This window comes from Sycon ciliatum, chromosome 1 (assembly GCF_964019385.1).
Source record: "Sycon ciliatum chromosome 1, ocSycCili1.1, whole genome shotgun sequence".
Lineage (NCBI taxonomy): Eukaryota > Metazoa > Porifera > Calcarea > Leucosolenida > Sycettidae > Sycon > Sycon ciliatum.
In genome coordinates this window covers 360,778-373,277 of record NC_088643.1, presented here as the reverse complement: position 1 = coordinate 373,277, position 12,500 = coordinate 360,778, and the positions used below count along the sequence as shown (strand labels likewise).

At 46.6% G+C, this 12,500-nt stretch overlaps 1 protein-coding gene across 1 annotated transcript in view; it reads right to left on the bottom strand.

Moving 5' to 3' along the window:
• LOC135809557 (uncharacterized) overlaps window positions 1-12,500 on the bottom strand; it is a 22,745-nt gene that overhangs the window by 4,461 nt on the left and 5,784 nt on the right. The window contains exons 8-24 of the mRNA XM_065322932.1: window positions 12,215-12,319; window positions 11,790-11,888; window positions 11,427-11,531; window positions 10,769-10,867; window positions 10,171-10,252; window positions 9,608-9,690; window positions 9,036-9,153; window positions 8,436-8,587; window positions 7,434-7,592; window positions 6,793-6,946; window positions 6,281-6,363; window positions 5,577-5,675; window positions 3,326-3,419; window positions 2,387-2,463; window positions 1,807-1,911; window positions 1,418-1,536; window positions 274-429 (exon numbers count right to left, since the gene is read on the bottom strand). Coding sequence (XP_065179004.1) covers window positions 274-429; window positions 1,418-1,536; window positions 1,807-1,911; window positions 2,387-2,463; window positions 3,326-3,419; window positions 5,577-5,675; window positions 6,281-6,363; window positions 6,793-6,946; window positions 7,434-7,592; window positions 8,436-8,587; window positions 9,036-9,153; window positions 9,608-9,690; window positions 10,171-10,252; window positions 10,769-10,867; window positions 11,427-11,531; window positions 11,790-11,888; window positions 12,215-12,319 — 1,889 coding nt within the window. The remainder of the gene's footprint in view (window positions 1-273; window positions 430-1,417; window positions 1,537-1,806; window positions 1,912-2,386; window positions 2,464-3,325; window positions 3,420-5,576; window positions 5,676-6,280; window positions 6,364-6,792; window positions 6,947-7,433; window positions 7,593-8,435; window positions 8,588-9,035; window positions 9,154-9,607; window positions 9,691-10,170; window positions 10,253-10,768; window positions 10,868-11,426; window positions 11,532-11,789; window positions 11,889-12,214; window positions 12,320-12,500) is intronic.

The window sequence follows — 12,500 nt, the reverse complement described above, 5'->3', positions numbered from 1 at the left end:
TATACGCGATACAAGGTGAAATGCGTACGGACTATGCAATATTTGGCCAAAACACGTACCGTTGGTCACAACGATAAATCAGACCCCATAACGCTTATACGCTGCAGCTTCAACGCTATTTGGGTGATCAAGGTACGAGTACCGTTGTTTGCTAAGGGTGTCTAATGGCTTCAAACTACCTGTGAACACTGCATGTGAACATTATGAGCAGCATGAGACATCATTCTACTACTACAGCACCAATGTACCTCCAACACAGGTACTGTGACATACCTTCCTTCCGGTGTTAGGATACCAGTCTTGCGGAGGACACCGTCAATGCTCCATGTCGTGTGAGCTTTGCCCACGATCTTGCTGGGCTGGCAGGGGATACCCTCTTTCTTGAGTAGCTGTGAGGTATGCGCTGAGCGACGTGCAAACACTATGGCACTGCGGACAAGTGTAGAGCAGACACACGCACACAGGAATCATGTACTGGAATGTTTTGTTTTTGTTTTTGTGTTTTTTGTTTTTTTCACCAGTATGGAAAGGCTTCAGACAGGAAGCCTTTCCAATAAAGTTACTGACATGGGGTAATAAGTACTGGAATGTACTGGAATATTCAGGAATGTACTGGAATGTACTGGAATGAATGTACATTCCTGTATATGTACATGAGTGCACAGGATAGTTTTTTTTATTTTTTATTTTTTATACAAAGTGTTTGTATAGTCCTTATCAAACCTGTACTGGCCCAACAACATGAAGACGAATATGGAAGGAAAGCAGCAAAGGAGGGATGTACATGAGTGCACAAGAATGTACATGAACCATGGCTGGCTAACTCCCCCTCCTTTGCATTGGCTTCTGCCATTGGATGGTGAAATAAAATTAAAATTAAATAAACAAGACAGTCACTCAGGGAGTTATGACCGACTACATGCACAATAAACCCACTTCCGAGGTGCAAGGATGATGCATTGTACCATAGCCCAGCCATGCCGGCCGGGCATTCGTGCTTAATGGTACAGGCACTATGGCAATGCATGACAGCACATACACCCATTGTGCACGGCACTGCCAAGATATTGTATGATGTAGTGTATGAGTAATGTGTGTGATTGCGTTGGCAGCAGAGACCATACACTAACTGTCAGACATTAAGTAGTGTGAGAAGTGTCGACACAACTGCCCATTCCTTATTCACGACAAAAGCTCTAACGTTTCTTGTGATCAGCTACCAATTCCTCACTAGGTGTAGTACTTGCGTAATAAGTGTGAGGCATGCTGCAGCTTCATAACTCCATGATGAATTTTTCAGCACAGAATTATAACATGTACAGTACATGTCATGAATAACAGGCCGTTGCTGTGTGTGATTCAGCAGCGTTTGAATATTGTAATGTCTGCCTGGTGCACACACGATGGCAATACTTACTGCACAAGCGACGGCACGATGGTGTCTAGATTCTGCTCATCCGGGCAGTCGACCAGGATGTACTCCAGCAGTTGCATGACTACTCCTTCAGCCAGCTGTACAGCACCTTCATACATCAACTGCAGGCCGGTGCGTGCATGTGTGCCAATGACAGCAAGGTATATACACAGAGAGGAAACAAACACACACACACACACACACACACACACACACACACACACACACACACACACACACACACACACTTTTGACCTTTGAACTTTTTGATGCCCATCAGCAGAAGCCATAGCAACTTGTGCTGGGATTGCACCATTCAACGGGACACATACCTCCCCCCCTCCCCCCCCCCCCCCACACACATAGACCAAGTTGGCGCAAGTAAGGCATACCTGGGTGATTTGCAGGTCGTACCGATTCACCAGTGCCTGCGCTAGGCCTAGACAGATATCATCCACTGCAGTGACAGACGGACACAAGTTGGCTATGCGGCGAATCTAGCAAAGCAAGCACATAAACACAGGACACATGCGTCAAAACATTCCATGTAGTTCTTTACGTCGACCATGGCAGAAAGCCAATAAACAAGAACACAATTGTCTACAGAAAAAGCGTGTTTGTTGAGCATGTGTATGCGTGTAGACTAGATACAGGATCGTACAGCAAGCGCCGTACGGAGCGGACTCTTTTTTCTCTCTCTCACTTGCATCTACGTACCTAAAAACTTCCAGTAACAGAAGCACAGCTCCGACTTCATCGAAAAGAACTATCTCACCGGACTTTGTTGGTTTGTGCTTTGCAGAAAAGCCGGGACAGCATACAATCCTGTACTGTATGCGTGTGTTATCATTTTATCGAGTATCGAGCCCCCTTTTGATTTCGAGTCGAGTATTCCACGAGCGAGTACTCGAGTACTCGGTGTGCTCCTTTGAGCACTAGATTAAACAGTCCGCCAAGATTCACATGCCTTACCTGATCATGAAGCTTCTCCTTCTTTGCAAGTTGTGCCTTTGTTGCCCGTCCCTTGATTGGTTCATCAAGGCATGCAGCTGTAGCGGTAAACACACAAAACAATCACCACCGTATAAAAAAAAAAAAATTTTTTTTTTCACGGTTCGCGTGAGACTCGGCTGGAAGCCGAGTTTTCCGCATCCGCCGTGGGAACGCCACCACCCTCTAGGATCAAAGGCGCAGATGCAGCGCCTAAACGGTGGGAGGTGAGTAGATCAGACCCACCACCAAGTGGTCAAAGACCGAAATCCCATTAGCTGCATCCATGTTACCCTCGTGCCAGGCCACGAGTTCCCAATTAACTGTGGGTCGCAGCACGGCTGGAAAAATTCCTTCCGCTTCCAAGCAGGACTTGAACCTGGTACCCTCTGTTTCTCAATCATGGTCTTAGACCATCCCACTATGAACAGAACAAATTCAACGGTTTGGACACTGCACCAGTATGCGCCAATATCTGTCTAAAGTCAACAAGCTACAGTCGTGTGCGATAGTGAAGTCCATACTGATTCATACTGTCCACACTATTAACACCAGGTCAACAGTGCAAACCCATCTTGGTGATCTCGTGTTCATGCACTGCAGAGAAAGTGACCGCTCATGACATCCACGTCCAGAGTGGTCTTTGGTACTGCATGTGTACTGCATGTGTACTGCGGCAGTCCAGAGTTCACTTGGCACACGTGCAGTGCTAGGTTGGTACCTTACATGAATATACATGTACTTCAAAGTATGGTGATCATCTCGCAAGCATGCACACACTCACACATGTACAAACACACGCACTACCACCCACACATACACATACACATACACATACATATATGCACATACAAACATGCACTCACACGCCCCCCCCCCCCCCCCCCCACACACACACGTTGTACAATAATGTATACATACCAGGCAAAGCCATTCGTGTTCCTAGCAGTTCGACGCTGCTGCAGGCCTTGTCAATGTCGTCCACCTCACGTTTCTCCAGACCACATGCTAGACACTGCCAGCGGGCCAGGACACAGTCCACACAACACAGCGGACACAGCATAGCGGACACAACACGGCATGTTGTTATCATGTGGTGTATGCATGCAGTGAACATGGCCAGCAATCAAGGACATCTGAGAGTTGTAATTTTTGTACTCCTCCGAGGTGTGATTTTTGGCGTGCTGGGCCAAGCACAAGGAAGCCATCTGCAAAAAAACTGCAGAAAATGGTTGTTGTTTGATCCTTTGGTGTAATCTTTGTTTCTAGTCGAAGCTAGTTGCTGTTTGGAGCAGAAACGCTGAAATTGACTATTTTCTGCATGTACTCATACATGTACTCATGTACTCAGGCATGCAGTCTCACTCGTATTTTAGCTCTTTTTCTGGAATGGATGCTGCTCTGCGCCCCTTGGTGAACATTTCCTGCGCTCGTGGAGCAGCTGAAAAGGACCACTGGTATGTCTGGTTCCTGGTTTGAAAGTGGAGAGTCGACTTTTGTGCCTTGAAAAAGGAGTAGAGAGCGATAAAGGTACGTCTGTGGCTGATTTTTGAGTGCTCCTCGTACATTTTTGATCGTGATAGAAATTCTCAGACCAAAGTCAGACCAAAGTCAGCGCGATGATGGTCGTACAGTTTTCTTGTGAATTTTTTAGTTGCTTCATCTCGTATCTATGTCAGTATCGTGATGGTGAAGTGGAGAGGGTGATTTTCTTCCTCTAGGCTTCGTTCGGCCGACTTTGCTTCGTCCTCGTTGAAAAGTGATCCTGAAAAAAAGGTCGATTCGCAAAATTATGTTGATTTTCAATGTACGAGATGACATGCGATTGCTGGCTATGTTCCCCATCAAGCGCCCCCCCCCCCCCTCCCCACATACACACTTGTAACACATCTACACAGGATATCCATGCTTGCCGACCTCCTGCCTCAATATACGCAAAAGAAAGAAGTCGCAACAAGCAACAGCATACGGAGGTGGGAAACAGCCAGAAAGCCTTGACACATTGCCCATATATGTCCCAGTATTTTTTTAAGAACTTTGAAACTCCACTGTAGCCTTGTCATATTTTCAGTACACCCAACTCACAACACATGCTTGGCTACACCACGTACAATAGATTGTTTTGTTTTTTGTTTTAGTTATTTTTGTTACAAAAACACACACCATTTGACGGCACAAAGCAGCAAGGCAGCGATGAGACATACGGAATGGGAGGAGTGGGGGAGAGGCAGGGGCAGCTTGACCGACCATAGGGTCTCGGCTTCATTGCAACCCAAGCGCTCCACGATTTTGTCCAAATTTTCGCCCAGGAGGGCATCATCAGGGATATAGGAGTCCTAGTATGCGGATGAAATTCATACCATGATTATCAGGCAATGCATTCATGTCATGTGACATCACCTGGGTAGCCTCCATTACACCAGTCAGTGACCAGATAGAGCCTGGGAGACAGATTGGCCAGTTTATATGCAGCCTATAGGCTGATGGCTGAAGGCTGCAAAAAAAGGTTTTTAACCTAACCAACTTAAACCAAGGCTTCCCTACTCCTTACATTCAACCAGAAGTCTTACCAAGGTTGTCTATCCTTACCAAAGTTTTGTACCCTTATTTTTTTCTTTTTTTTCTACAAAATCCACATATCTCCAGACACTAGGGTGAATGATGGAGTGTGGTGGTGGGGCCCATTAAGCTCCGCCGACCAGAGGTCTCGGCTTCATAGCTCTATGGACGCACCAAAGGGAGATTGGGTAGGGAGGATTAAATTGAAAATAAAACAGAAGAAAGAAAATGGAAAGATTGTATTGCTCAGTGAGCAAATCAAGGTTTTCTATCCTTACCAAGGTTTTCTATCCTTACCAAGGTTTTCAATCCTTACCAAGGTTTTCTATCCTTACCAAGGTTTTCTATCCTTACCAAGGTTTTCAATCCTTACCAAGGTTTTCAATCCTTACCAAGGTTTTCAATCCTTACCAAGGTTTTCAATCCTTACCAAGGTTTTCAGTCCTTCCCAAGGTTTTCTATCCTTACCAATGTTTTCTATTGTAATACCAAGGTTTTCTACCCTATATACAAGAATTTCTGCACTCATCAATGGTTTCTATGGTCTAAACCAGTGCACATACTTTGGCAGCAAAATCTTCCCGCCATCATTATAAAAGCTAACTGAACTCACCTTGAACGCTAGCAAGACTTCGGAGAGTTTCTGCATGAGTCTCACGGCAAAGGCAAACTGTTGAGCAGAGCTCGTTACCATCTCCTTGAAGTCGGCAAGCTGTGGCGAGACGTCATGACAAATACACCACAAACATGCATATTGTTATGTAATTCAGCAATAGTTAGCATGTGCGCACGCGGGCACACGCACGCAGACAAACACACACAGCAGCACAGTGAGAACAGCATGGATGCACTAGTCACTAGTGTCCAGTACCATGCAGATTAATACAGTAGGTTTGTATCTATTTGAATTCGCAACTTCAAACGGGCAAGAACCCAATAACATGAGAGCGAATGTGATGATGGCTATGACCATAGGGAGAATATACACAACATATTAATGTTAACGAGGATGGGAATGAGAATGAGAATTTAAAATGTTTCAGCATACTGGGAGATCATGTGTGGAGGGATCAACAGATTTTTTTACTTTTTCTCAGTTTAAGGGTGTAGGGGATGATCTGCGTGCGCGGTACTGCTGGGCATGATGAATGACACGGAGGAGGTTACCAGGAAGTGAATTGCATAGCACTGCACCCCTGCAAGCAAAGCGCCCCTGACCTGCTGCAGAAGGGGAAACTGGTACATAGTTTGCCATGATACCCGTTGCCGTCATGGTGACCATGCGGCAGATAGCAAGCACTAACATGTACAATGTACCTGTTCTTTCTGTGCGTCTGAAGACGTCTTGAGTACTTCCATTTCTTCTGCGGAAATACTCGGCTCCACAATCTTGACCTTGCCTAGGAGAACATCATCAAACAGAATGTGTCCAGTGTCACTGCAAACATGATCCTTAGTCTGCCACTGCATAACATACTCCGAGGCCCTACCACTACAGAACCGAAATGCACCCAACCACTAGCACTGCACATCACCACATCTCGCTGTAACCAGTTAGCGGCAGCCATATCACACTTCTGTACTGGAACCTAGCATTTACATGTAACATGTCATGACCTCATTATGACATTATCTCCAACCATAATGACGTCATTCATATGACATTCCATCATGTGACCATGCTCATTTTAAACAGTCTCTTTCCTTGACACATCCATCACATCCTTTTCATGATCCCATCCACCCTTCCAGGAAACTCCCCTGATAAGGATCCATTTTACTTTTGGAGAATGCTTCAAATAAAGTCTGATAATAGAACAATGTCCTACCGCTGGAGTCGGCGGAGTCACTCGCCGCTGCCGCGCTGCCTTCATCGTCACCAGCCGGCGATGAGTCAGCAAATGCTGCCAGGGCATCCGCCGCAGCTTGCTCTGCCTCACTCATTGCACTTGATAAGTCGTCTTCCACCGGCTTGGACGTCAACTACACAGCAAGCGGCCAGATATGCATCACACCAAGCCAGATATGCATGGCACCAAGCCAGATTGCATGGCACCAAGCCAGATATGCATGGCACCAAGCCAGATATGCATGGCACCAAGCCAGATATGCATGGCACCAAGCCAGATATGCATGGCACCAAGCCAGGAATCCAAAATGGTCCACTAGTACTGTACAGGGAGAAAATTTAGTCGGTCAATAATTTGATCCAACTCCAAAGGAAGGGAGCATGTCCAGTTGAAAATTAAGTCCATTGACCATCAGAGTGGATTGAAAAGCTGGACAAATCGACAGTCCGCCATTTCTTTTAGTCCAAAAGCTCCTTGGACAAAAAAGACGAAATTACCTTCCAGACGAACATTTCTGCTTATACAACACTTACTCACTGCATCACACAATAGTAAAAACATTAGTCTATTGTCCGCATCTAGGCATTCGATTGTGTTGGCATTATCTGTAGTAACATTACCTGAGAGTCGATTCTATCAATCGCCTTGTTGATAGCTCGTAGCAGTGGTGCCTGTTCCAGCGACGATCCACTGGTTTCAGATAGGAGCACTTTCAGAGATGCAAACAGAGCTCTCTCATCATCCGTTAGCAATGGGCATTCAGAGCGCAGTACATCCTCCTGCACAGGGAATACACACATGATATGTGCCGGCACAAACGCAGCAGCGACATGCGGCTTTGGATTAGGCCACGTGTTTGCGTCCGCAACCATTTCTCCATTGTGTGTGCCTGCAGAGAGACACCAGAGTGCCTCGCCATTACACAAGACTCACGGTGTACCAAATTCAGCCCGGGTTCGCCGGAACAGGTTTCTTTTTTCTTTTTTTACAGAATGCACCTCCTACTGATAGACAATAACAAAGAGAGGAGAAGAAGAAGACAAAAGAAAATAATGATCGAGACAACAAAGGTGCGCTTGATCAGGTCATTGCCGCACCCGTGAACACTTTGTCCACCAACACATGTTTCCTAGTGTACAGGGTTTGTGTACCCGTCAGTCATAGCATACACAAACTGTATGAAAGTCATGTGTGTACCCGTCAGCCATATCATACACAAACTGTATGGATGGCTATGCTACTGCTGGACCCATCAAGAACTGCTTCCAGCAATCCTGCAGCCAAGTATCTTTTTAGTGCCATTGTCGTTGGGTGCAGGACAGGACGATGGACTCTTTCGATACACTCACTCACCTCTCACTCACTCACTCACTAACGTACACACAACTCAACTCTGAGGAACAGTTTCTTATTCTGATTGCAAGAAGAGTTCAGGAAGAAGGCCACAAACGTTGACAAGAGAAAAGGCCAATATCATGCAAACACGCATGCTCACAGTGGCACAACCCACATTGTCCGCGCGCGTAGTGACGCACGCAGCGAAAAACCCCGAGCGCAGCACAGCGCCAAAAGGGACCTCGTAGAGGTCAAAAGGACAATGTGTGACTCGCTCAGCCACTAACCTGTTCACAGAGAAGCCCGGCTGCCTGGCCAGTGACCTTGGTGCCAACGGATGACATTGACACCATGTCCACGGCTTGCTTGTAGTCCGACTGAGAGATGATCTCCTTCGGCCTACCGGATGCTTCAATGGCTGCTCTTGCCTCATCCTCATCTGTATATAGATACCGACGCATGCGGCAGGAGGCAAATTCAGTATACAACAGAGTTGTTGTAAAGGACAAGATTGGAGGAGGTTTTCTAAGGGTTCAAAGGCTTTTGGAATCAAACACTGCCCTATCATCACAGCAATTGGTCAAAGCACTGGCTGACAGCATTGGGGTTTTCACCTAGCCTGTTACATGTGCCCGGCATTCCGGCCCGGTTGTGAATCACTCTCCAATGAGAAGATAGAATTGCAATTACACATGCCTTGATCAAATGCCGGAAATCCTAGAATAAGCTCACAACACATTGCACTGCATTACCTCGGTGTGAATGCTGATTGATTGATTAATTGATTTTCAATGATTGACCAAAGGCTGCGTGGGCCTATAATAATATATGCATGTGCCTGCTATGGGCACAATGTCCACCGTGGCACTAGTTACCAGCTAACTGACCTAGAGGTTGTTGGTCGACCAGCAGAGTGCAGAACAGTCCCTTAGTCTCCGGGTCGCTGACAACGTAACCTTCCCACCATTCATCGTACGGCTTGCCTGTGATAGCTATCAGGTCTCCCTACAAGGACAGGGACAGGAGGAAAGTGTGGATCTGTGAGGGAACAGGGTAATATCGCGTAGCTCGCGGAGCATGCACCATTGCCGGCTACATGCAATATGGTTTTGGACTGAATCGGTACAGGGTAATACTGCAACGCATGTATTTACAAGAATAGACCTGCCCCCCTCCCCCCCCCCCCCCCCCCCCCCCCCACCACCACACACACACATATACGCACGCCCGCGCATGTATTCATGCACCTGAGCAAGCTCAAGGACCAGCAGGACACACTATGCTACATGTATATATGTGACTATAGAGAGTGATGCGGCACTGTCATAATTATGAATGCTGTTCAGAGAGGACCCCGTGTGAAGACTGTGTATAACATAGGAATGCAGGTGCATTGTGACAGTGTGTGCGCATGAGCCATATACTACAACAGTAGATGTTGTTCGGAGTGCATGCTTACCTCAACGAACGGTAGATGTCCCGGCATGCCTGACTGGCAGTCCTCCGTTGCCACGACAACTGGAGGTGGCGGTGGTTTCTTAACTACACACATACACACATACACATGCACACATGCACATGCACACATGCACATGCACACACACACATGCACACATGCACATACGCAGAGGTTGACGGCAATGCACGAGTATGCACACACGCAGTACTACACTTAGTCCTAGAAAGGCTCAGCAAAGTGCCTTTAAGGCTCAGTGCACGGGGAGGTGTGCATGTGTCCGTACAGTCATGTATATACATCATACCGTAGTGCTATGCGGTGTTATCGAGCCTGCCCGTAGAGGCAGCAATGCCCCCTAGTGACTGCCTTTTGTAATTATTGGTAATGACCAATCCGGGGAAATTCTTGACTACGTCCCCGTCTCATGATCGGAAAATCAATACAAACAGTCACACCCACTGCAAATTGCAGTAAAACACTGGGTGGGTGTGTGTGGGGGGGGGGGGGTGGGAGCATATTGAGTCAAAGGAGAAGTACAACTGGAGATATTAGGCAGCAGCTACCTTTGTCAAGGTGTTTGACCAGCATGCGTGCAATGTTCTCCTTGTTCAGTGCCTCGGCTTGCTCAATCGGCGATTGGTTTGCCTGCAGTGCAGTCATGCACATACACACACACACACACGTACACACACACGTACACACACGTACACACACATACACAACTATGGTTTCTTGTTTTCCTTTAAGGAGTGGAAGCAAGTTACGCAATAAAGCGGCTGCAGTGCCAATTCAGTCAGTACAGGGGCACCCATTATTGACAGGAGTGTTGATAGTAAGTCTACACCCTCCATTGTCACTACTGCATGTATAGCCTAACACTGCGCCATAAGTAAGGACAGGGCTTCTGAGCTATCCACTATGCATAGTGGATAGCTCAGAAGCCCTGTCCTTAAGGAAAAACACAGCTAACGTCTCTAACATTTCTGCCGCCTGAAAACCTGTGGGTGCGCAAAACTGCACATGCAGTACATATGCAGATTTGCGTGCTTCTCTTGTGCCGGGCGTATACACGGTACATGGCATGTATGTAATAATATTATGTATGTGTGTAAACATGCATACATTACATGTACATGCATGTGTGGTGACTCAGTCTCTAACCTTATTGACAACATTGACCTCAGCTCCCACACTGAGTAGATAGGCGACCATATTGACATTGCCATTGCCCACGGCAACGTGTAGAGGTGTGTCACCGTCCTGTCAGACAGCAGCAGACATCACAACAGTATCAACACTGGATGTATATGCATGATGCCTGGGTCAATGAAAGGATGTGAATACCTGGTACCTGACATCGCAGTGCATCACAGTGCATCACAGCACATTATAGAATACACAAACAATGTTTATCCGGGCGGTCCGGGACCGGGCACTGCCCCTAACTATGAAATGTCCATAGCTCTGCATCACATACATTTTGATGGGGAAAGGCCAGAGATATGCAAAATTATGATGTCACTAATTCCACAAAATGTGACAAAAAGAGTGGTAGTATTTCCACTCAAACTCGCCCAAAGGGTCACAGTGCCTGGTACGCCGAGGTGCCAGTAACGCTGGTGTCCGTATAACCGAGGTATCAATGTACATACATGTACATAGGCGCTGAGTGCATAGCGGCTGTGGTACATAGCAGTACATAGCAGTTCATAGCAGCACATATCAGTACATAGTGGTGCATGGTAGTAGCCGTGGTACACAGCAGTGTGCTTGTACATATCAGTACATAGCGGTGCATGGCGGTAGCTGTGGTACGTACGGCATTCTGGTCGTTGATGGTCTCCGGTGCTTGGTTCTTGAAGATCTGCAGCATCAGATTGACATTGCCGCCCCTAGCTGCATAGTGACATGTCGTGTTGCCCGACTGTGTGTTGTAATAGCAACCCGTACACACACATGCAAACACACACACACATACAGACATACTTACATACATACACACACAAACAAACACACACATACACACACACAAACACATCTCTGAGAGAGCCTTCACAATCAACATAACAGGACAACTGCAATGTAGTACAGTGCGTCACCCGAACGTCACAGAAATCGCCTACAATCTCCCATGGACTGAGAGTGTCTCAAACATTAAAAAAAGAAAAGAAAGAAGACTCACGTTGTCTTTTTCGTTGAGAGAAGCACCAGCCTTGATCAGATGCTGCACAATTGGGATGTAGCCTTTCTTCATGGCACATAATAGTGGTGATAGACCATCCTGCATGACAACATCATGATCATGATCATGAAAAAGTCATGTGTACGGTCAACAATGCATATCATCAAACTAAAGTGATTGGGGAAATCAAATAAAAAAATAATTGAACACAAAAATCATTATCATCATCAGCATCATCATTGCGACCCCCCCCCCCCCCTCCACACACACACGCACCAGCAGGTAATATTGGACTGAGCAATGATTGGAGACAATGACTGTCACGTTGCACTCTATGAACAGTCCAGGCCGCATGTGTACAATAAGTGGCGTAGAAGAAAGCTGTCATGATTTCGCTTGTGTAGCATCCGTAGGACGCAACCAACCTTTGTTTTGCTGTTGGGATTAGCGCTGTGTGCCAGCAGTTCAGAGAGCGGAGCGGTGAAGCCATTGCAGGCACTCACCGCCAGAAACACGGGACTCTCACCATCCTGCATGGTGACACGTCAACAACATACAACAACAATAACCTCTCTGTTTTACAACAACACTGCGCAATGAACTGTGGTCCCGGTAGATATTTACGAACTGACTTCACTCCTTAACTACAATAACTCTTTACGGCGATTCAAATCAATAATGATATTGATTTGAATCATAGTAAAGAGACCA